This window comes from Talpa occidentalis, unplaced genomic scaffold, assembly GCF_014898055.3.
Source record: "Talpa occidentalis isolate TD23 unplaced genomic scaffold, MPIMG_talOcc4v2.1 talOcc4.12, whole genome shotgun sequence".
NCBI lineage: Eukaryota > Metazoa > Chordata > Mammalia > Eulipotyphla > Talpidae > Talpa > Talpa occidentalis.
The window spans coordinates 67,638,927-67,665,254 of NW_023601212.1; the positions used below are offsets into that span (position 1 = coordinate 67,638,927).

General features: G+C 42.2%; 1 protein-coding gene across 1 annotated transcript in view; it reads left to right on the top strand.

The window, feature by feature from the left end:
- The window catches only part of PBX1 (PBX homeobox 1), a 657,632-nt gene extending 634,489 nt beyond the window's left edge, over positions 1-23,143 (top strand). Inside the window, exon 10 of the mRNA XM_037506603.2 lies at positions 21,702-23,143. Within this exon, the coding sequence (XP_037362500.2) occupies positions 21,702-21,722 (21 nt within the window). The 3' untranslated portion in view covers positions 21,723-23,143. The remainder of the gene's footprint in view (positions 1-21,701) is intronic.
- The last annotated feature ends 3,185 nt before the right edge of the window (positions 23,144-26,328 follow it).

Here is a 26,328-nt window from a genome sequence, read left to right on the forward strand (position 1 = left end):
GTGGGGAGTACACGATGATTAAAAGGAGCCATGGATGTGTTTATTTTTTTTTTTCCTGTAGTACAGGTTGTTGATGCAAAACTGTCTCCCTGGAGTATCTTGGTGACATTTGTTACTTGGCTTTTCAGTCCTTAAACAGAAATTCTGTCCTTTTCACTGAATTGCTCCTCCTTCACTAATGTTCTGTCTCCCCCAAGTCCCAGGCAGGGCGTTTGACATTTGTTATCAGTACAAGAGCATCATTTGCTGAGTGTGAACAACAACAACAAAAAAACTTTCCCCAAAGGGGGGAAATGAATGATTATCTTAGATCTCGTCTCTTTTTTTTTCTTCCTTCAGACACAGCAACAATCCACAGCCCTGCTGGGCTCTGGCAGGGCACTCCCCTAATCAGTTTTACATTCTAGCTCCCCAGAATCTGCTGCTGTAGAAACTGTGGACATTTCAGTGGAGAGTAGAGGGTGTCTTCCATGGAGAAATAGGATATGGTAAGGTGGGGACTTCAGTGATGTCTGTTTCATGTAGGATGACAAGTTCCCTAAGGATATGAACAGTTCCTCCAGTCAACAAATGTTCTCTGACAGTCTACTGTATACCAGACACTGTTCTGGGTACAGAGGGTGATGGTCAGAAAAAAAAAAAAAAAAGACTTAGTCCCTACTCTTGTCCCTACTCTTAGGGTGCTTGCTGTCTAGAGGGAGTATCTAGCATTGGTCACACCAATAGGTGTCAATCTGCAACTTGATGTGTAATACAAATGAAAGATGTATGGCCCCATGAATGTGTTTAATCAAGAGAACTGAATTCATCAGGGGGGTCTGCAATGTCCCCTTTGAGGACTGACTTCTCAAGCTGCAAGCTGAAAACTTAGTTAAATATATAATGATGGATAAAGAGAGTTCTAAACAGGGGAAGAGCAGGTACAAAAGACTGTACTGGAAGGTGCTTTGCAGGGACCAGTACCTGGTTATAGGCCAGAGAGAGAAAGGGAAGGTCTCTGAGGATGGCAAGGAGGGCAGGGAAGAAGACACAAAAGACCATGTGGGACCCCAGTGTCGCATTCCCCCAACTTTTTACTCCAGAGTGGGCGCAAAGTAGGTTCTCACTGGGGAATACAAGTGCTGATAGAATAATAGTTCAGCCATTCACCCCGCCAACATTTACATATGGTGTATCAACTTTGTGCCTAAAAGGAAGAATGACAGGGTTAAGACAGTTGTGTTGCTTAACAATGGGACATGTGCTGAGAAATGTGTCCGTAAGCGATGGCATCACTGTGCAAATGTCCTTGAGTGTCATAATACGTACCCGATATTACAGCCTCCTACACACCTTCACCATATAGTGTAGACTTTTGGTACCACCATTGTATATGGGGTACATCAGTGGCCAAACCTTGACATGTGTTGAATGACTGTCATTCACATTCTCTTCCTTCATGAGACGGCAGTCTGGTAGGATGTAGAAATAGAAACATGACCCCCAACACCACATGGTTTTATCAAGTTATGCTTAATAATCCAGTTAACTCAAGGTGGAGAGTTAACTCAAGGGTGTACAGTTAACTCAAGGGCTGAGAGTTGTTGGGATGCTGGGAAGATGTGGAAAAATGTAGGCCCTACTTGTTGACATGAGGAAGGTGGCATCCATTCCGTTTCCATTATTAGCACTAGGACCTGTCAGATTCACACTTCCCTCTCCTCTCCCAGACCCGAGCCCTTCAGCCTCCAGGGCCATTCAGTGTAAATCTTTCTTGGAGAGTTGTTTCTCCTTGTGGTCATACAGTAACAGGCTACTAAACCTGCCTGTGGGGTGAATTACGAGCTGGTCTCTGGAGCCCCAGCCTCTGTTGCCCACGGAATGAATTGTGGTGCTCCAGGCTGCTGGGCTTTTTATTTATTTATTTGTTTGCTTTAGCATATTTTAATCTGATCATTAAATTGCAATCTGCCACCCCTCCCCAACCCCAACCATCTTCAGATGGAACAGATTTTTCATAGGTAATGATACCTATAAACTTCAGGGTTGGCAGCCACAGGAGCAAACTGGGGGAGGGAGAGGGGCCACAGAAACACCTCCACTGAATGCAGCCGGTCTGCTGTTGTCCTGGTTTCAGCTTGACCTATCTCAGTCAGTTAGAGCAGCAACGTTCTCCTGAACAGCACCTGTGGCCTTTTCTAACCCAAAAAACTATGCTAATAAAGCAGAGGTGAGCCTCTGTCCTTTACCCCTGCATGAATAAGATCATTTCTGCTCCAGTTATGCCAGGCAGTAAAGGTGTCACCCAACCTGCCTTTGTGGTGTCTCACGGGGAGAGAGCTATGCTGATAAATCAAAGGCAAAAAGGGTGCCAGATGCTGCCAAGAAGCTTAGATTGCCTAAGTCACTGTCTAACCTAGAGTCCCTCTGCACTGGTGGGATTGCAGGACCACGAACCCTAGAGAGGTGACCGTCATCATGGCGATAACACTGACGCCACTGATTTGTTCACCATTTCATCAGATGTGCTGACACTTTCCTCTGGAGTTTCAAAATAATCCTGCCAGTACTACGGGCAGGTGTGAATCCCATCCTGAAAGTGAAAGTTGAGGACTTTGGAATGAATTGCCCAAGGTGGTACTGGCTTAGAGGCGGCTCTCAAGTGTTTGTTGAATGAATGAATGAATAAGTTACTACTGCCCTAAAGGAGCCTCAAAGGCACATCTCAAAATTTGTTTCTGGAACCACATCCAGAGGAAGGTCCAGAACTAAGATCCTAGTTGCAGTTCCCACCTGAACCAGCTGGGTAAGAACTCACACCAAACCTCCCCAATTAATTCTGACACATGCCAAAGTGGGAAAGGTGTTTTGAAGGCGCGTAGGTCTAGCAAGGAGGGAAAGATGCCCCCTTTGTGCTTAAGTTGGTAGAGGCATATCCTAAGGCTTTGCACATATTCACTTATTTAAATTTTCAGCAACCCTCGCTGACTTCTGTCCTTATACCCATGACAAGCGCAGAAGCTAAAGAACAGAGAAGTTGAGCAAATTTCCAACGGGTCCAAAACAACAAAGCAGAGAAAAAAGGCTGACACATTGGCAATCTGAGCCAGGGTCTGTTTTTGTTTTTGGTTTTTTTTCTTTTTTCTTTTGTGGGACCCTTGCCGGCAGCCTGGGAGCGAACCAGCACTGCAGAGGCCGCGGGCAGCCTCACAGCCCAGCGTTCAACCGCTGCGCCACCAGGGGAGGCCCCTGAGCCAGGGTCTGAACTATTGCCTACTCTGCTGTACCACCTTACCTTCCTTTCCAAAATACACAAGCTCCTGCTTTCTGTGTCTATTCTAGCAGTCTCATTTCAGACTTCAAGTGCAGGTGGAATGAAGGAAGCAGTGCCAGTGTAGCTGTGGGATGGACGGGAGCTCAGGAAAGGAAGGAAACACACATGTGGGTCCCAGCTTCATCCACCTCCCAGCCTACTACCTATGACTCTATATTTCCCAGCCATGGAGTGTTAGAGAGAATAGCAAGCGTCATCAGATGCCGCAACACTCAGCGACAGTACCGGGCAGCAACAGACAAGCTGTCATCCAAAGCCATCAGGCCAGTAAATCATGCTCAAGTCATATTCCCTATTGATAATCTGATCTTTCCACAGAGATATGACTTCAACCTTGACTTTGTAACCACAGACCTTCCTTTATTTGAAGCAGAACCATGGGCACTAACCCTCACCTGTTGCCAACCATCACCCCCAGAAAGCGCTAATAACCATGACCTCGATGCTAATTCACAACTGATGACTGGTGAACATTTTGTTGATTATTGTGTTGCCTGTGCCCTTAAGATTCCTAAATTCCCTGGCCAAACTGTAAATTAATTGAATTTGCAAGCAAATAATGCCTTGGCATCCAAGATTTAAGAGACCTCAGAAATCCCCTAGCCTATTCCTCCTCTTTCCAAATCGGTTTCAAAAGCTTATGCCATCTTATCGGTGGGATTTGAACTCTGATACAGCAGCATTTGATGTTTTCAACAAGAGAGAAATTTTTATTGAAAACCTGGATTTCTGAGAACCCCCTTACAGAGAAGGAGGCCAACATTAGGGGAAGAACCTACCGCGGAGATGAGAAAATTTGTGAGAGAGTGTGGACAGACAAGGGACATGTACATGGCACCCAGAGAGCCCTAGGTTCTAAATCTTTGTGGCTTTGTTGCTGGGAGACCTTGAGCAAGTTATTCAACCTCTCTGAACCTGTCTTCATCTTTCATCTGGGACTTCAGGCATGCTGGGACTAATGACACCCTACGTTCATGGGCATACCACATGCGTGACACATAGCAGAAGCTCACCCCATCTGACCCCACCCTCTTCTCCCAGCTGCCCTCCACACTCAGGACAGGCTATAAAAGGAGGCAGCATTGACCAGATCCTAGGCAGGAAAATGCCCTTTCGGGGGACAAAATGCTTTGTGGTGCCACCATTTGTGATCTGAAAATTCCAGTGTGGGTTCTAGGAGAAACAGAGCAGACAAATCAAGCGTGGAAGGTTGAGTGATGCATTTTGAATGGCCTGAAGGTTGGCCTTCTCCCTGTCTCCATGCACCTTGCCCATTAGCTCTGAGGGTTTGGGAAACATTTTACAAAAAGAAAAATAAACAAACCCTAAGATCAACCGGATCCCTGGAGGAAGGGAAGGAGGAGTCAGGCTAGGTTTCAGTCACTGCTTACCAACTGCTTTGTATCCCCCATGGATTTCTTGTCAATGATTATTCAATCTCAGGCCTGACCTTTCTATTCTAAATAACACTGCAATATCAGCGCAGCCCAGCCCGCAGCTTTTGCAGGAAATTAACTGTATCTGGCTCTCACAGGAGACCTAAGAAATCCCCTCAGTAACTAAGCCCAGACTGGTTTACAGAAAAAAAGCCCTGCATTATCTTCTTCCCATACACTCCTCCTAATACCCGTCTAAATATCACAGGGCTCCCAGCTGTTTAATTCTAATAAATACTCATCTATTCTCAAAACAGACAAATGTTAGGTCTCAGGTGGGCCCCAAGCATTTTGTGTGGAAGGAAGAAGAAAATATGGAGAAAGAGAAATAGTGACGCCAGCTAGCTTTACATTTCCATGTGGTGTGCATAGCTGCTTGGGAAAATAGCTACTGGTCTCCAGTTCAGTGAGCCAGAGGTGACCTCCGAGGGAGATCATTTCCATAAGTAGAGTCCTCACTGAGCTGCTGTTCTTTCCCCTAGGGGTGCTCAGGTTCCACTGTGGCTTTCCACAGCAGGAAAGACTAGGGGACCCCAAAACAAAGGTGGATCTGCCTCTGTGTTTCTATGCAGCTGGGGAGACAAGGGGCAGCATGACTTCCCAGGTAAAGGATCCAGGCTTTTATTGGGAAACTCTCCTGCTCTGAGTTGGCAATTGGACCTGAACCCAATGGTTACCCCCATTCACAGGAAGACTTTGTGGAATGTAAAGAAGGTGGAAGGCAAAGGCCTCCAGTGACATGACACCTGGTTTATTTGCAATAACATGGCCCAAGGGATGGCGGAGCAAAAGATGGTGTGGCTGGGAAATGCTTGGCAATGGTGGATTCGAGTCACTGAGTATGAAGGAATTCTCCACCCTGGGTTTCTTTGGTCCCTAAAGAATCCACATTGCGTGGGAGTCAATGAGAGGCTCCCAGAAAGGTCTGGCTCACAGACAGAAGCCCCTGGCCTTCTGTGGGCCTGGCACCCCTCCTCCCTGGTGCCTGAGTCCCTGACTCTGTTGGGGACCAGGTATGAATCATGACTCACATCTGTTGAGTCCTCAGAGGTAGCTGTGTGAGCTGAGATGCAGATGACACTGAGAGGGGAGCACTTCCCAGCTAGAGTGGCTGCTGACTTCCATGGTCCTGAAGCTGTGCTTTACTCCTCTTCTGAGTCAGTGACCCCCTACCTGTGGGTAGAGTGGTCCATGGTGCCTTACCTCCACTGAAAAACCATAGCTCTAAATCCTCAGTTAAAAGCCACGAGGTATATTTGCCCTCTGCTGCTCAACTTGTCAGAGAGCCTGGGTGGCTCTCACAGGCCAGGGACATATGGATTCAGGTCCCAGGTTTGTCTCCATGTGGCTCTGGCTTATCTCTTGTAATACCATGGAATATGACAACTTACTGGCCGCTGGCTCCCATGGTCCTGACTCTCACATTGACCCTCCTGGGCCTTGGCTTCTGTTCCCCATCACTCACTTAGCAAGAGTATATTGAGCACCTTCCATGTGCCAGAACTTGTGCAAAGTACCAGGGATACATGACCTTATGAAACACATCACAAATAAACAAAACTCTTTCCTGGAGAGCAGACATTCCAATAAAGGAGAGAGCCATAAGCAAAGTAAAAAGGCAAAATACCCAGAATATTAGTGATAATGCTCAAGGAAAAAGTTCACTGAGAAAAAAAGAGAGAGTATGTTTATCTGGTACAGGCAATAGAAACGTGTCACTTTAGTTCATTTGGCTACAGAAGGCTTCACTAAGAAATTGACACTGAAGCCAGACCCAAAGATGAGGCAGAGAGGCATCTGGAGATTTGGGTTGAAGGTCTTGAGGCAGGAGCATGACTGAATTTTAAGGAGTAACACAGAGACCAACATGGCTGAAGCAGAGAAAGCAAGAGGGCAGCTATAGGCTTAGGACCTATGAACCAGGCCTACAGCTTGTACAGCTTTTACTTGGACAGAAAAGTAAGAAGTCAGTGAGAAAATTCTGGAGGGTCAAGGAAGGGGACCGCTTCTTTGGAACTCAGGGAGCTAGGTCCTCATCTCAGTTTTGCTACTTACGAGCCTGTGACCAAGTAATGTTAATTTTTCTCACCCTAAAATGATGTTACCTCTATCAACCTTAGCTTCATCACCTTTAAAATGAGGAGTTTGTCCTTATGAATTCTGTCATCTTTCCAGATTTAACATTCCATGATTCTAGCTGAACAAATGTAAAAGTAAGTAAAAACAAATAAAACTCTGTTAGCATTGGGTGATGCGCATGTTTCCACATCCTTCCTTGTCCAGTTTCCCTCTGGACAGCTCACAATGAGACCCCAGATAACTTTGCACCCTAGTTTCTATTTAGTACAGAGACGAGACTGATTAGAGGTGTAGAAAACATATCTATACTCTATGGGGATCACATATGCTTATTAACCATCATGCTAATAATTTAAAATACTCCAGTTTTGTAATCATCATCCCATTGTCTTTAACTGAGCCCTCTTACATACCTGCTCCAATTGAGAATGTTCAGTGGAAGAGAGATGATCTTGATTGATCATTCTGTTGATGATCTTGTCAAGCAACAGCCTATTACTCTAAAACGAGGTAAAATGTACTCATAGGAGCCAGCAAAGTAACAGTACAGAATGGTAAACATTAGATACCTAATAATAGGTGCATGCAGTAGGTGCTGCTGGAGGTCTGAGAACAGAATGCACTTGGTAGACAGAGGGCTTGGAAAGCCTCGAAAGATATAGGGTAAGAGCCAGTCTTGGAAGGCAGGTAGGGTTTTGATGGGAAGATATTACTGCCTCCAATTTATTGGTCCCATAAAGTCCGTCTTACATGGAGGGTAAAGAAATGTAAAGCAGGTTGGCAGTTTAATGTTCTTGTGTTCCCTGGCACAGGCAGTAGGTGATTTGGATTTTCAGGAAGTGATCAAAAACTTTTCCTACCTATTTCATGACATCTCATTTTAGGATATCCTAGAGAGCCCGCTTCATAGACAGATGAGATGCATGCTGGGAGAAGGTCAGATCTGGAGGTTAGCAAGTCCCAGACCCTTGCCTATGATCCTAGAATGTCTGCTGTATTTCTCAATCTCCATCTCCTAGAGTCCTCTGTGAGACTATGAGCATAACTTCTGCTGAAAGTGTGCTGGAGAACCTTTCACTACTATCTGCCATAGAGTTACCATTCTCAGCGTTGGAAGGTACCTTCTCCCAGGGAGACTGGATCCCTCTCTTCCTTGTTTTTCCAATGCATGCCATTCTCCATCATTGCACAAATAAGGAATTTTTTTTACATTTGTTTGATTAAAAGAACATGCAAAATTCAAAGTTCCCTTTTACAGGGATAAAGACAATATCTTACTTATCCCTGTTTCCCTAGCACCTAGCCTAGGAGCATATAATATTGAATGAATATTGAAACAACAGTATCACTCAGTTGATCTTAATCTTTTGGGGGTATAGTTTCAGGTTCCATAAAGTATCTGAAGAAGGTCATGAACTCTCCCCAGAGGAAAAATGTACATACTTCCAGGATTTTGTTCACAATTTTGGGGTGCATGGACTGCAGGTGGAGTCCAGGTAATGGGGCACTTTATCACTTTATTTCAGCCCTCATAGATCACCTGAAGCCTCAACCTGGACACCTCCAGTGGTGGGGGCTCACCCCCTCCCTATTTGCAGGCCTCAGTGATGGTTACAGCTATCTTTATATTGTATGGCACGCTTTCTCTCTGGAGTTCCACCCTCCCCCCCTGAGCCACTGTCAGCATGGAAGGAACTGGAAATTTACTATCATGAGGGCTCTAATCCTTCCCACACATAACTGGTTTTCTAATGTGTATGGACACTTGTCCCAAGCCTCTGTGGTCTCCCCTGGCCTCCCCTGTTCTTTGCTCTGATGGAGTTTTGCTCTGATCCATGTCTTTGGGAAGCCCAGCAGATCACCACCCTTTAATTAAAGTGTAGTCCAGAGAGGGTCAATGGAGATGGCATCATTTCTCCCTTTGTTCCAGACCCTGGGCTTGCCTTAATGCTGCTTAAGGCTGCATTTGCTTTTTGGCAGCTACCTCCCACCACTGACCTATTAATGAGCCAAGAGTCAAGTAGTGTCCTCAAGTCTTTTCCAGGTGTGCTGTCGATAAGCCCTATCTCCCCACAGGGCATGTGTGCAGCATGCTGCTCAGCCCTAATTGCAGTACATTTTACATTTATCCTTGTTAAATGCCATCCTATTAGATTTGGTCCTTGAGTCCAGCCTGCTGAGGTCTTTTTGGATCCTGATTTGGTCATCCAACATATTAGCTCATTACTCTTCAGACAACATGTTTAATGTGTTAGAGAGTTACCACTTTGGGAGGGCTTCTCTGCATCCTGTGCTTCACACAGCAGGTTTCATTCTGCTCTCATTTTGACTCTATGAAGAGTGTGTTATCCCCATTTCATGGATAAGCACACTGTGGCTCAGAAAGGTTGAGGAACTTATCCAAAGACGCACAGCCAGTATGTAGCAGAGTCAAAATCTGACCCCAACTTTTAAGACCAGGAGCATGGCCACTGTACAATGAGGCTTTTGTCCAAGTCAGTGATGTTTGAACAGGACAGGCTAGGTCTTTCAGCAGAATTCTAGAGAGTTCTTCACGCTGAGGCCAGTTTACAGGACATGATTCCTTCTCCTGGATATCTGTGCTTCTTCCCACGGTAGCTACCATACCCCAAGGGAAGCAAGAAGGACTCTGGTCACCATTTTGCAGAAACAGAGTCATTCTGTGCTGTTCTGAGTCATTTATCAAGTGGGATGTGATGTGAGTGTGGTGTGCCTTGAATTTTGAGTTCCTGCTGGCCTCTGTAAGTCCTGAATTCCTTTACTATAGGCTCTGAAGTGACTTGTTAAAGAACTGAGTCATCTCTTCCCAAGAAGGTTTCCAACCCTTCTGAGTTGATAGTTGGTTGTAAATCTTTCTCCAGGACCTCTAAGAGATGCCTCAGATAGAAACTGGAGATTTCCTCCTCAATAGTCTCTCAACCACCCCACACACACTTCCTAATTAATTATAGGTCAAATTTCCATGAATTTGCAACAGGTTTTTTGGGGGTTTTTTTCCTTTTGGATTTTTTTTTCTTTTTTTTTATTTTATATATTTTTACATCATTTTTCATTTTTGCACAATGTATGCATTTTCATCTTGGTTATACTCTCCATACGATTCCCACCCCGCTTGTTTTGATCCTACTCCCTTCTCCCCCGCCCCATAGTGTGTCTCTGGTTTATAGTTGCTTGTTGATTTTGATTTTTACTTTATTATAATTAGTCTTTTTTCTTGATCCCTTATTTAGGTTTCCTAAATTCCTGCTGTGAGTGAGACCATCTTGTACTTTTCTTTTTCTTTCTGGCTTATTTCGCTGAGCATGATCCCTTCCAGCTCCATTCATGTTGCTGCAAATTGCATGAGTTTATCTTTTTTGATTGCAGAGTAATATTCCATTGTGTATATGTACCACATCTTCTTGATCCAGTCGTCTATTTTTGGGCATTTGGGTTGTGTCCATAGCTTACCTGTTATAACTAGTGCTGCAATAAATATAGGGGTGCATCACCTGCATTTTAGCAGAAGTAAATCATTCAGATTGTGGTTGGTAGGAAAATGGGGGGCTCTGGAGTTGTGAACTTTCTCCTCAAAGCCCTCCTCTACCACAGACAACCCCTTTGCCTAGAGGTTAAAGATAGAGAATTTATACCGAATCCCAATCCAAATAGATTGTGAATCCACAGATTCACACTTATTAAAGGATGGAACACAAAGACCTTTGAAAGATTCACAGAAATTCACCCCAATATACAGGTGAAAAACCTGCAGTCTAGTAGACACTTGTTTAAAATGATAGGGATTCTTGTCAAAGGTAATATTTTCTGGATTCTGTGGGAAGCAAACTGAGGTAAAGCTAGTACTGAAAAAAGGTTTCTTGGTGAGTTACCTCTTGTGAAGGGAAGAGGAGAGAGGAGATCTTCAAACAAAGATATGGACCTCAAAAGTCTCAGTTAACCCAACAGACAGTTCAGTTCCAAGTTGGGCAGAAATGGTTATACCCTCGTGCCAATGCCTTACCTAGTCATTGTCTGAGGTGGACCCTGAAGGCGCTAAGAGCCAGAGGCTGCCAGCTTCTCCAGAGCTGGACATGAGTCCTTTCTTGAAGGGAGATACGAACAGTACACTACACTCATGTCTGCCACACAGCTGGAATATTGTAGATTCCATAGCAGGTATGGAGATTGTTTCCATTACATTATAATAACAGTAATGTTTATTTTTATCATTGTAAAACAAGAGTATTGCCTGAATAGATACATAATATATAGAAAAGGAGAGAGAGAGAGAGAGTGTGTGTGTGTGTGTATGTATATATTTACCAAATGGTTTTTCATTAAAATCTTTTATAGCAGGCACTTGGGCAAGCGATTGGAAATGGCCTAAGGTGTCTCCAGAGTGGAGGTCAGTGAACTCAGGACAACCTCTTGAATTTTCCATTAGTGAGTAGTTAGACGAAGTAATAAATAAATTATTATTAAGCACTTTGCAAATATAGTGTTATGTAAATGCTAAATAATCATAATAATATAGTAGTATGCTGATCTTGATGAACGGGTCGGCTTCCATGTCATTTAAAATGGATGGCACAGCAATGTCTGCAAAGATGAATGAGGTCCATGTTCACAGAGCTCAATAACAGCACAGCCTCTTCTGCTGGGGGCGCAGGGCTCCTCCTGAGTTGCTGCATCCTCCCCTGGTCTCTGCGGGACAATTAGCAGAGGAGAGGGATTCTGGCTAGCTTTAAGGGGGTAGTAAAAAGGCTCCAGTGCAGGGATATTGAAAGTAGACTTAGGTAAGCGCGTAGGGATTTGCATTTCTGAGAAGTCAGGGCTAATCTATAAGGGGATGGGGGCAGGGAATTACCATTTATTGAGTGCCTCCTGCCACCCAGGCACTGTGCTCAGTACTGTGTTTATTATCCCATTTATCCTCCAGGCCAGCTCTTTAAGGTAACAGAGCAATGGAACAGAGCCGAACACATTGCTATTTTCTGTAGAAAAACAACCACGTTGACTCCAGCAGTGTAGCTGGATTTTCTTCTTTGCTTTCTGGGTAGGAGCAGGACCTGGAAGATGAGGACAGCCCTCCCCTTCCCTCACTCAGAGAATGGGAAAAGGTTGACCCAATCAATGATCAGTCATAACCCCCTATTCTGTAGACTGGGCTGCCCCTGCACAGCAAAGCCTGAGGGGGCCATACTCAGACCTGTCACACCTTCATAATCTTCAGCAGATGTTAGTAGAGATGACTCTGAACTCAGCACTGAACCAGGAGTCATACACACCATCCTGCTTAATTCTCAGGGCAAACCTGCCAAGTGGGATTCAACACCTCTGAGGATCTCACCTTCAGTGGGGACACTGAGATTTTTTTAGTTAACATTACTTTAAAGGCCAGACATGTAGTTCAAGGGGGAGAATGGGAGATCCAGGTTGCTCAACAAAGCCTGGGTCTTTCACCATCTTGTTCCACCTGTGAACTCAGGGGTCCCATGCTTGGAGATTTGTTTCTTCTTCAACCACCACTGGACTGTGTTCTTAATAAGGAGTAATTGACTTTTGTTTAATGTGCCAGATTTTGAGGTTATAAAAGTAACTCAAATGTTTCCTATTTTTTTTCAAACAGCTTTAGGACACACCATAAACTGCACATTTTGAAGTATACAATTCAGTTAGTTTAGACAAACATATGCCTTGGTGATGCCATTGCCACAATCAAAATAATGAACATATCCATCACCTCCAGAAGGTTTCTTCTTTGTAATCCATCCCTCCTGCCTCTCTTTGCCTAATACCCTCCCCAGGCAACCACTGATCTGTTTTCTGTGACTATAATTAGCCTGACTTTTCCAGAGTTTATTACAAATGGAATCACAAAGCATATACTCTTTTTGGGGGTCTGGCGTCTTCCACTCGGCATAATTATATTGAGATTCATCCAACTGTTTTTGTTTTCTTTGTTTTATTTACAGAGGCATGAGGACTTTGAATGACTAGTATGCATTTTATTTCGTTTTAGTTTTGAGCTAAGTCCAGGGTTCAAAATCCAGTTCTGTTACTTACTATCTATATGCCAACTGGCATGTTTCTTAACCTCTCTGAAGCTTAGTTTTCTCATCTGTTCAATGGGTATAACAAAAACCATGTTATAGTTAGTGTGCAGATTACAACGGGTAATATAGGTAAGCTGTGTAGCACAGAATTTGTAGGGGGTAAGTACTTGATTTTGCAATTAAAAATAGTTTTAGGTGGTAAAAACAATTTTTTCATCAAAATCCCTTTGATGTCTGTTAGGTCCTCAATATTGAGTATGCAGTGTAACAATAGGGTACATGTACTTTGTCAAATAGTTATGACATAAGCATAACTTTTTTCTTTTATCATTTCTCTTTATTTTTTAAGGATTTATTTATTTATGCATATAAGAACTGGGGTACAGGCCAGAGGTGTGGGGGGGTGAGAGGATTCACCAGAGACAGAGTGGGGAAATACACTGAAGTGCACAGATCTACTGAAATACACTGCTGAGGGGAGCAGCAGGTGGGACAAGAGAAGTCTGCTGCACCATGTTGGTAGCTCCCTGGCTGGCCGGGGAATTAACTCCTGCTGCAGAGGCTGCAGATAGTGTCACAGAGCTGTGCTTAACCCCTTGTGCCACCAGGGAGGCCCTCTTTTAACATTTTTATTTACTGAATAATGACATTAAGTAGCAAATTAGAAAATCACGATAATACTAGGGAAGAAAGAAAAAAAACCTTTTTTTTTTTTTTTAGTATCTTTAATGCATTTTCCAGCACTTTGAACTAAGAGTCCCACATGTTCATTTTGTCCTGTGAATTATAATCATTGCTTATAAATTTCCTTTTTACCTATGACAGCCAGATTTAATTTCCTCTTACTTCTAACAAGAATTCTACCTATAGGATGACCTCCTCTAATCCCATGGGAGCCTTCAAGTGAAATGTGTGGGCACATTATTACCCTTATATTTAGATGAGGAAACTGAGGTAGGGGAGATATAGCAATTTTCCATTCTCACAAATAGTAAGTGGTGGGATCAGAATTGAACTGAGACAGTCTGGCTCAAGGTCTTTGTTCTTTTTCATTTTGATTTGGCTATTTTACAGTGTATAGATCCATCATCCACTAAGACTAGGGTTCATGCTCTAAGGGAAAAAAATATCTGGAAAAGTAAGAGAAATGACTAATAAGTTGACAACATTATTATTGTGATAGCAGTTGTTATTAAGGGACACCCAATATTTTCATGTATTGTAGGTATATATTGTAATCTGGAATTATAGAGTAATAGGTTTAATTGTTAATATATCAAAGTCCAAAAAACTCTGGAAGGAAGAAATTAAGGTAATCAGAAAAGTGCTGCCTCTGCTGGAAATACAGGAGAAACTTCTGTGTGTTGTTAGTTGGAGCCTTGGTTTTGGAGCAGGCCCAGAAGGCAGGTTCTTCCCTTCCTCAGGGAGGTTTCACAGTCCCAGGGAAATATTCACCCCAAGTTTGAGGGCTATGGCCAACTTAGAGCATATGGCAATAGCTGTTAGAGTAGAAAAGAAAAACTCTGCTACATCTTCAGCTGTGTTCCATATTGTCACTGATGTTCACCCAAGTTTCAGGATTTGGTGGAATAGAATAAAGGAGATATGACTTCAGTTCAGATGAACAAGCACTTTTTGTTTGTCTCGCAGTCACAGAATTTCCTTGAGAAATTCTTGTTTGGTGTAGTGGTTTGAGAATTAAATACATAAATAATTTCAGTGGTAAGAAAGGCCAGGATGCAAGGGATATTTAGAAAGCAATAACAATAGACTAAGTGTCTTCCTAGTCTACCTCGCAGAGGACATAAAAGGTTAGGATTCTGGCTTTGGAAAATGAGCCGCTCAAACAGTCAGGGAATTCTGACAAACAGATTTTGGAAAAGAGGTGATTAGGGTAATTTTTTGCATCTTGGGTTTGGAGTGTCAAAGGAAATCCAAGTGTAAACCTTCCATAGGCAGTTTTGTTTCTTTATGTGAGCTCAGGGGTGAGGTCAAGGTTGAAGATAAAGGCCCAGAAGTTGCACAGACGATGTAGTTTAAGCCATGAGGATGGATAAGATCTCCCCGGGGAGGGGCTGAGAGTAAGTGGTCAACACACTGGTTGTGATGGTTAGTATGTTTGATCAAATGCCATTATCAGAAGGCATATTAAAGTAATAGAGGCAGAAACTCAGTCCCAGGCCTTACAGATTTATTCTCCTCTAGTTCCTGGCCCAAGGCCTCACTCACAACTATCCCACCAGATCCTCAGTCAGGCCAAGTACGTCCCCCCGTCTTTGTATGTATTAGAACTGGGGGTACTGGAGCAGCCAGCTGTAAGTTGTGTGCTTGGTGTGGTTTAGTCCAGTTGGGACAGAAAGAAAGACCCAGAACAAACTGGTCCCCAATGATTCATACAAGTCCTACTCAGTGAATGCAAATGATAGGAAACTGAAGAAAGAAGGTTCAGACTTCACTACAAAGCTGCTTAAAATGAAGATCTTCTAGAAACCATTAGTACAATTTTTTCCACTTAACCAGGAAATATTTCACCTTTAAGTGCGCAAAATCACATTGGTACATTGTGTCAGGATTGACACTGATGAGTAAATATCTGAAATGAATAATGGGAATGGATAATATTGTTATACAGTTTTCCTATACCCAACTTTTTCAAATCCACTCATGTGATGCAAATCTTTATTCCATGTGAATAAATATAAACTTATCTGCATCCTATTTAAACACAGTTCTTAAAAGGGAAAAGAACCCCAAAGCAAACATATAAGCCTGCCTTGGCTGTGTCCCTTACCCACTGGTGAGGTTGGTCACACAGGAAGAACTTGGGGTGGGGAATGAGAGGCAGAGATACAGATGGGAAAGAATAGCTATTTTGATGTAAGGAACGCAAATTTGATATAAGCAGTGAAGTCTCTTGGGTAATTTTTTGCTCTTGTCAAGAATAGAGAAGGTGGGTCTCCCTGGTGGTTCAGGTGGTTGAGCGCTGCTCTATGAAGCTGTCTGCAGCCTCTGCAGCATAGGTTCGATCCTGGCCAGCCAGAGAAATACCCACATGGTGCAGCAGACTTCTCCTGCCTTCCTACTGCTCCCTTCAGCAGTGTATTTCGTCACTCTGCCTGTTCTGTTCCCCACTGTCTCTGGTGAATCCTCTCACCCTCCCACACATCTGGCCTGTACTGCAGTTTTTGTATAAATAAATCTTAAAAAAAAATAGAGAAGGTTAAAATACTGAACTGAAAAGAAGGCTTATTTCTTGTGTGATCTAGTCATGTGCTGACCTCCTTGTACATTAAGCGATCCCTGCACATCTCCTTGTAGCCTGTCTCTACCAGTCACTGGGCAGTCACCACAGGTGGTGAGCACCTGTGCATGCAGCAGACATTGGGTACTAGGGATAGAGAGAAATGGCATTTGGTTCCTGCCCTGAGAGACAGAGAATACACTCTTCGCAGCACACTGATTATCAAAACATTCTCCACTAGTCCTTTACATGCTCACCTACAAGATCTTGCTGGAGCTCTACAGCACATCTGAGAGGAGCAGGGCAGTGATGGCTGTGACTGTGCACTCGGGTCTGAGACTCAGCCTTGAAACAATGTGGGAAAGTTGGTCAGTGGCTGAGGCCCAGATATTTTGCCTAGTGTCCTTTCTGCAAAGGGGAATGTTTTTCCCGGCATGAGCATCCTGGGCACCTTGCCTTTGCAATTTCCTGGTTGTCTATTTTATCTTCTTCAGCTGACAAATTTGACAGGCCCTAGGAGAATAATGACTGGACATTTACTGCCCTTGGTCAAGTGCTAAATCCCACAGGTGTAGGACAGACTTTGGAGGTGCCACCATTGCTCCTGCCAGCTCCTGCAAACCCCCACCGTTTGTCTGGAGGGAAGGATACTTATCAGTTCTGTCCATACCAGGGAGAAGCTAGCAAAACCAAATTAGCTCAAACTGGCTGCTGTTCAGGTCAGCTAATTAAATTAGCTATTGTTGCATTACTGATAAGGACAGTTTGGAAAAGGAAAAAAGCCATTCATCCCAGCAGCCATAAGGCTAAAGCCAAGAAAATGTGTTAATGTGAACACTCCTCTGAGTAGCGCCGGTACCTAGGGGGCTTGGTGGACTGTTCTTCTAGCCATCTGCTGCGAGCACAATGCTCCCACCCAGCTCTGGTTCTGGTCCTTGAGGGCACTGCTGCTCTCTGACCTTCTGGTACCCAGCTGCAATCGGGAAAGCTCCGTCCTCCTACTGCCATCAACCCATCCTCCTGGGAGTCTGGAAGGGAGGGGTATTTTTCTGGGAGAAAATGGTTTACCCCTGTGTGTTAAAATTGAATCTTTCCATGGTATAGAGCCAGATACTTGCAGGAGGCCCAAAGGAAAAAGAAAGAAGGTATGAAAACAAAAGCAAGAGGGAGGAAGAGAGGAATGGAGGGGTGAGGAAGTTCCTAAAAGACTACTTTTTTAAAAAAAGATATATTTTTATTTGTTAATTCATACAAGAACTGGGGTATAGGCCGGAGGTGCAGGGGGTAAGAGGAGTCACCAGAGTCAGAGTGGGGGGCAGAACAGGTGGATCTACTGAAATATACTGCTAAGGGAAGCAGCAGGTGAGATAGGAGAGGTCTGCTGGGCCATGTGGGACAGTTCCCTGGTGGGGAATCAAACTCAGGCTGCAGTAGTGATAGCATGATAGCGCTGAGACTTAACCTCTATGACACCAGGGAGGCCCTGAAAGACTACTTTTTTATTTCATAACATTTGTCCCTTTATTTAGTAGTAGTCTATCTGCCATTATGGGCAGTCTTGTTGAATCTGTCATTAAATTGACTGCTGTCTTTTGGGAATTTCTCAGCTGACTTACCCTATAATAATAAGCGTCAGTCATTGGAATCTGGGTTGTAGGTACAGAGTTGCAAGGTGAATGTTAGAAGCTCATTTGAGTTAGCAGCAGGCTTCAGTGAGACTTGCCCCCACCATCCCCCTTACACCATCAGTCTCTGCCCACCCCAACTCTGCCCACCAAGCTGGTTCCATCTTTTTCCCAAGAGTTCCTAAAGTTCCATAAGCCAATTGATGTCATCCTTTTTCTGTTTAAATTAACTGAGTTGCTTTCATGCAATCCAAATCATTTAAAAATGGTTTAGTCCAACTCCCTTTTTTTTGACAGATCAGGCTGAAGCCCAGAGATATTGAATGATTTTCTCAAAATCACACAGATGATAACTGGCAGATCCAGGGCCAGAGCCCCACATTCTAACTCCACTAGATTATCCTGCCTCACTGTAATGCTCACTATATTCTTCTGAGAAGCGAAGTCACTTTCAAGGATTCCTGCTGAGTGTTCATGGGGAGATGCTGGGACATTCTTATCAGCCTCCCTCATTTTCATGACTCCTATATTTTTGGTTTTCTTGTGTATGTGTGTGTATTTTAATTTATTTTTTGGTCTCAAGGTGAAATGCGTGTATCATTCAATTAGCTATTTTAAAGTGTATGATTCAGTGGTGTTTTGAATACTCACAATATTGTGCAACAAGCAGCTCCCTAGAATTTCATTTACATCATCCCATAAAATGCCCTATACCTTTTAAATAACTTCTACTTTCCCCTCCCATTACCCCATCACCTGGTAACCTCTATTCTGGTTTCTGTTTCTATAGATTTGCCTATTATAGAAATCACACAGTAGGTGAGATTTTGTATCTGGTTTCTTTCACTCAATGCTTTCAAGATTCATCAATATTGTAGCACATATCAGCATTTTGCTCCTTTTAATGGTTGTATAATATTCCCTCTCATGATTATACCATGTTTTGTTTATCCACTTCTCTGCTGATGGGGTTTTGAGCTGCTTACACCTTTGGCTATTATGATGATGTTGCTACAACATTCATGAGTAAGTAAATTTCTGTATAGATACATATTTTCCTTTCTCTTGGATATATACCAAGGAGTGAAATTGCTGGGTCCTGTGGTAATTTTATGTTTAACTTTTGGAGAAACTGCCAAGGTGTTTTCCATAACACATTCTTACCAACAGTTTCTATCCAACTGGCTTGCCTAGCCTGGTCCTGGTTGTCCTATAATCTGCTCAGTGGTTTGTATCTTGTAAGTATGACAATGAGAGAATGTTCATAAACATAATATAAAACACAAAAGTGAGAATGACATTTTGGGGGGAAAATATAAAATAAATTTTGATGTATCAGCATTATTATAAGTTGGATGTGAGACATAACAGGAAGTATCATACAACAGATGGATTTGGAGTTCCCAAGACAACAGAAAAGAAAGAGTAAGGAAAGGCAGAAAGAGGAAGGGAAAGAAAAAAGAACTTAGAAAATGGTAGAAGTTGAGTAATGGATTCTGAATTATGTAATTTCTCTCAACCTTGGCTGCCCAACATTCTTCTGTAAAATATGTATACACTGAAATACTAGGAATTTATACTTTTCATCATGATGGTGACCGTGGTTGCCAATTCTAAAAAAAAGGTTAAATTTTACTTTGGGCATGAAGTGGTGTGAGCCAGGGTTTCTAAGAGGCAGATGGCTCCCTTTCCTTTTGAGTTTTTTTTATTCTGTTCATGTTTCTAAGTCATGGGATAAAAACCTTGAGAAAAAAAGTGAAATATGAATCTATTATTAAAATGTCCACATGTAAATTCATACATGTATGCACTGTCTGTCTCTTACTATAAAATGTGAAAACTCTGGGGTCTCCCTGGTGGTGCAGGGGTTAAAGGCTCAGCACTATCAAGCTATCACCAGCCACTGCAGCATGAGTTGGATCTCCAGCCAGGGAGCTGACCCACATGGTGCAGCAGACCTCTCCTGTCTCGCCTGCAGCTCCCCTCAGCAGCGCATTTCAGTAGATCAGCCTGTTCTCCCCACTCTGTCTTTAGTGAATCCTCTCACCCCCCCCTCACCTCTGGCCTACACCCCAGTTCTATATGCATAAATAAAAATAAATCTTTAAAAAAAACGTGAAAACTCTACAGTTCAAGTTTATTCTTAAGCCCTCAATATCAAGGGCTAGAACTAATGACTATTATAATCAAAGAAACCAGTAATATCAAGAGAGTCACAACTGTCCTTATTTTACAGAGCAGTCTATAATTATAATTGGAGAAATATATATGCTAGGCTTTGCCATGACAAGATATGCATTTACTTTAAGTTTAAAAGTACTTTCTCTAAGCCTCAGTTTCTTCATCTGCAGACAAGAAAGCTTAATTGACTTCCCTGCTAAACTCTAGCATTCTAAGTTAAATTGGGATTATGAAAGTTGATGAACTAAATGAGAAATTACAAAGTTAGTGAAATGGGCATATTTACTGCAATAATTGATTTGAAAAATCTGCCAGGCCTTTGCATTAAAAATAACTCAAGAAGCTGTGCTAAATGACTTTAGGTCCAAAAGTTAAGTTCTCTTTAGCATTCATCCTAAGGAATATAAGAGCAGCTGAGGCCATCACTGGTCAGGTGTGGGGGGGCAAATTCCATGAGAACCAATTCCACACACCAATATGTCTGGAGAATGTTAAAAGTGCCTCTGACCTAGAAGAAATCTGTCTTCCAGAATTCAATTATCATATTGGGAATTTGATGGAAAGAAGTAGCCCAAGCAAATGATACTTTCCCAGCAGCATCCAGAAAGTGAATATAATTACTGCTTTATATCTTCCTCATTGAAAGGAATTGCAAAATATGTAAAACTGTGGAAACATTTTCATCAAAATACACACACAAATACATACAACAACAATACTCATTTTCCTTTATTCTCTTTTAATATTTGACCATCCGCATGCATACAATTAATGTTATGGCAATTTATTGGAAGATTGATTTCTTTTTAAATTTTTCAAGTTGAATTTTGTCACGTATCAGTTCTGAAATGAGGATTACTGGTTCTGGCCGCAACATTTCTGTTTCCTTTCTTTCCTATTATCCCCCAGCCACCATTTGGAATCCCTGATGCCCATTCTCTCCTTTTCTAATGATTGGTGGGTAAGATTTCATATCTGCGAGATCTTTTAAGCTGCTCAGAGACAAGTTCCTCTTAGAAATATCATTAACTTTGGAAAGTCTTTTTATTCTCAGAAAATGTTGTTGCATTAATGGTGGGTACAATATATGATTTGCTAACGACAGTTCAATCATGCTGCCTCTCAACCTTATTGACCTACAGGAGGGTCAAGAGAGATTGTCTTATATCAGTCATTTTTAAGTGGAGGCAGAAAAATGAGGTGCAGAATAAAACCACTTGCAGACTCAAGTGAAGAGCTTGGAGATTCAAGCCCTGGATCTGCTACTGACCAACTGTGTAATCTCAAGCAAGTTACTTAATATTGTTTGGATCAGTTGTTTCATCTGTAAAATGTGGGTAATATCCTCACTATTTCACAGGACTAATAAAATAATGAAGTCCTGCTTTGGGAATTAAACAATCTAATGTAGGAGAAAGGGCAACACAAATGATATTTTGGTCTTAAAAAATAAATTATAAACTGGTTTCTCCTTTGAGTTATTGCTAATATTTATCATGGACTATCTTTCCCCACATTATATGAATGAAAAAGTAACTTCAATTTTTGATGGCTGATGAGCCATTTCTTGCATCATCTCGGTCCAGGCTTTTTCCTTCTCTTCCTATTTTCAGCTGGTTAGCTGCTCATTGAGATCTTGCCAGAGGGTGGGCAAAAGAAATAAAAACTGAAATCGGTCAATTTGACTCTTTGATAGCAGTCCAGATGAAAGATTTGAGGGTAGAGAGTGTTAATACTGTGAGTTAAACTGGAATTTTGCCTTCTTACTAGGAAATTGCAAGAACTTATTGATCGTTTGGAAGTCCTGGTGGTGACAGCCAACCCTCCTCTCTTGAATGAAGAAATGTCTTGCTCTACCTGCAAAAGTGGACTGTCTTCCAGAATGACACATACTGACTTTCGAAGGAGTTCAAAGAATACTTGCTGGCCAGTCACAGTAGCCAAGACAGCGCTGGCGAGTCAGAGGCTGGAGGAGGTTGCAACTAGAAGACTGTCGAATCAACAGAGTCCCAAAGCAATAACCACTCTTCTTTCTCTTTCCTATCAATCCAGCAACCCAATCATCACTTGTATGCATTTACTATGTATCACCATATACTATAAAATGTGGTGAGTACCTTGATATATAGGACAACTTCTCAACCCTCAATAAAATGATAATACCTTAAGAAAGTAAGAGTTTTGCATGTAAAAATACAACTAACTCCATAGGGGAGAAGACAATGAACACATTGAGGGATCTTCCACAAGCCAGTCACTGTGCAAGGTGCTGTACATATATTATTTGATTGGACCCTATGACATCTGAGAGGCATTCCAAGCCACATTCTATGGGTGATAATGGGATTCAGAGATGTTTGATATTTGCCCAAGATCACATAGCAAGAAAAGTATGGAGCCCTTTTCAAGTTTCAGTGTGACTGATTCAGGGTCTCAGCTGCTTTTCTGTTATAGCCCACTGCCAATGAGACAGAAACATTACTAATACAATCAGAATCAGATGAAGATAAGACTCTTCAAAATGTCTCTCAGTAAAACATATTAATAAAGTTTGGCCAAATCCATTAATTGGTTTGGGAAAGATTTCTAGCCAGAGAATAAATGTCTGGATTCTGGAAGCAGGTATGGTAGAGATGGAAAGATAGCACTCCAGTCTCAGCCCACCTGAGCAAGTTGCTTCTCTCTTGTGTCATCCTCTGTTACATAGAGCATTTCTAGATTGTGTAATGTCATTCACACCCTGTCACTGGCAGGTGTATGAGATAGTAGCTCTAAAGTCATGCATACTTGAGTTTGTATACTGGCTCCATCCTCAAGTAGTGAGCTATAGGGCAAGTCACTCAACCACCTGTAAAATGGAGATAATACCTACCTCAAGGTCTTTGCCCTTATTGTTCGTTCTCCTTGGAACGGTGTTCCCCAGTTATCCACAGAGGTCACTTTTACCTCCTTCAGGTCCACACTCAACTGCCTGTTTTAGTGAGACTTCCCTTAAACATGGTATCTAAACTGCAAGCTATCTTGCATTTCCTGTCTTCTTTATTCTCCTTAGCACTCAACACCTAACACACTATATCTAGCAGTTAATTATCCTATTTATTGCCTATTTCCCACCTCTAGAATGTAAGCTCTCTAAGGGCAGGGTTTATTTTGTATTCTTTATTGCTGTATCTCCAATTTCTAGAATGATTTAGGTGCTTAATAAATATTTGTTGCATAAATGACTGGTTTTTGTGAAGAAAACAAGAGTCAAGTGCTTTGCACAGGACCAGGCACGTATTAAACACTCGTGCATGTTACCTGCTCTTTTATTATTATTTTGCCACATCTAGCTGGGATACATGTCCTTGCATTTCCCATCAGATAAACTGGCATTAGTGTTCTGAATCTCTGGATGAATGTGAAGTCTGGGAAATTATCTGTGAGTTCTTCTCAGCTGCTCAGAGACAAGATCCTTCTAGAAGCATCATTAACTTTCAGAAACCTTTTCGTTCTCTGAAAATATTGGTGTATTAAGTAAGGCTGGATGCTACATATGATTTTCTAAAAAAAGACAGTCATGCTCCCTCTTACCTTCATTGACATATAGTAAAGTCGGAGAGATTGTCATTTTTTTTTGTCATCAGTCATTTTTTTTTTGCTTTTATTTATTTTATTTTTTTATTATTTAAATTTTATTTTTATATTCCCCATACAGTTACAACCCCCTTATTTTGACCCCAACCCCTCCTTTCCCCACCCCCTACCCCCCATAGAGTGTCTCTAGTTCATAGTTGTTTGTTGATTTTGATATTTTCTTTCTTATAGTTATTCTTTTTCCTGGTCCTTATTTAAGTTTTCTAGATTCCTGCTATGAGTGAGACCATCCGGTATTTTTTTTCTTTCTGGCTTATTTCGCTGAGCATGATCCACCAGCTCCATCCATGTTGCTGCAAATTGCATGTGTTTATCTTTTTTGATTGCTGAGTAATAGTCCATGGTGTATATGTACCACATCTTCTTGATCCAGTCATCTATTTTGGGGCATTTTGGTTGTTTTTAATTGAAAGCAGAAAAATATGATGTGGAGAAAAGTCACTGGACTCAAGTGAAGCAAGCAGAATTAGTCTGTAAGGAAATAGAGAAATTCTGCATGGTAACTACCTTCAAATATCTAAAGAGATGGTCAAATGAATAAAACTTCCAGAAATTTTATTTTGTCTGTATGAGAAAGGATTTCCACAAAATTGGATGTCTAACGATGGAATAGCTGTCTTGGGAGAGAGTGAACTACTCATGCCCAGAGGTCTCCTAGAAGCTGGAGAAACACATCTCACGGACTTTGGGTATAATTAGCATAATGAGTGACAAGCTTGGAGTATAGCCAGGGGGACTGCACACTTACAGAGCTCTGGAAATGGTTAGTAAAAGATGGCATCTCTAGGGGCAAGATAGATAGTCAATAAGAGTATTGCTTAATCTATATAATCAAAGAAACAAAGATAGATGACCAGGAGGCTCAGGATAGCCATGCCAATTAAAGATCAAGGTCTGTTACCCCACTTCCAGACTTAAATCTACTTTCAGATCCAGAACCTATTGGCAGAAGAAAAGACTGGGTCCCCAGGTAGAAAAAAACCTTCAAATTGTATAGTGTATATATATGGTAGTAATTTTCCCATTCCTTCCTCAAAAAGTTCTTAGCCACATACTCAGGTAATCATATACTGGAGGAAGAGGACTGCCTGTTGAGGCATAGGTGCCAAATTCACATTGATATCTGAGACCCAGATAATTACCCTGGTCTTGTTCCTGGAGTGAGGGCCCTAGGTCTGCCTCACAGTGCATCCACTGGGTGTATGAACATAGATGTGGTCTCTAGATAAATAATTGGAATGTGATACTTCATAGTTGATAGGAACCTCAGAGAGTTACTTGAACTGCAGGGAAGAGCTATAGCAATCAGGATAACCAAGAGCAAACTTCTAAAACTTCATTTCCTTTAACTTTTACTTCCTACCAAAATAGTAAATCAAGAGCAATATTGCATCCTAGAGCAAATGAAGTCATGAATGCAATTCTTAAAGATCTAAAGGGTGTAGATTGGGTGGTCCTCATCATACCAACATTAAAATCACCAGTTTGGTGCCTACAGAAATCAGAGAATCTTAAAGGATGACATTATATTACTGCAAACTCATCCAAGCATAGTCCTGGCTGCAAATGCTAATGCAGATGTGGTATCATTTGCTAGAGCAGATCAGGACAGTCTCTGGTATATGCTATGCAGTCTTTGATATAACAAATAGGTTATTTTCTATCCCTATCAAGAAGAAGGACAGGAGACAGTCCACATTTCATGGGATGGACAGCAAAGCACATTTGTGATTTTGCCCTAGGGCTTCCACCCTCTATCACCACAGCGTTTGAAGGGATTTGGACTATGTACCTAATCTAAAGAACATCACATTTATCCTCTATGGAAGTAACAAGTACATTGGAAATCTCGAGTAAGATACATGTGCTTCAAAGAGTAGATGACAGGACCTATGAATATTCCAGAGCCTGCCACATCAATGAATTTTTAAAGGATCAGCAGTGTGGGGCATGTTGGGAATTCTCTTCCAGATTATGACAAATTATTGTAGCTCCATGGAATTTAAGGCAAACCATAATGAGAACATTACAATATGGACCAGTAAAATTCTGGAGCATTTTCAGACCTTCTTTATAAGGAAAAAAGGGTTCAGGGAAATAACTGGGAGTGAGAAGAGAAGCAATAAGTGAGTGTGGAATATTGAGTGATCGCATGACCAGATAGCCTTTTGTGAGCTGAGTGTCGTCACCCCAACCACTTTTGAGACAGAGTGGATCTAACAGCAGTCATTGTAAGATAGAACAGTTACACACCAGCTCTGACACAAGTGTCCAGAGGACACGCTAAGAAACCTGAGCAGGTGGCCCAGTGTTCAGACTCCAATGTGCTCCCCCTTCATTGCACGGGTCCCTCTCCCTCAGCTCTCACACTTGCTTCTTGAGGAGTTTCTTATGCTCAGATGACTGAGAAGCTGAATTTTGTGTGGGTATAAGCCCCAGATGGGTAGCTCTTGAACTAAAGCCCCTCTCAGAGGATGATCTGAAGTACAGGGATGAGGGGAACTCTTCCCAGCTGGGAGAGCTCTGGGTGACCCACGAACCATCGGCTTTGTGTGGAAAAAGAAGTGGATGGAGTGAAAAATGTATAGCACCTAAGCGGGCATGGCTGATGATTTGGCTTTTGCTCAGGAGCCTAGAAAAAGAAATATGAAAAGATCAGAGGCCAGGAGATCTGAGGAGGACCTATTTGGATGGACTTATGAGAGTGGATGTAAGTGAAGATCTTTGCATCACTTATCTGTTGCCTGTGAAAGCATCTACC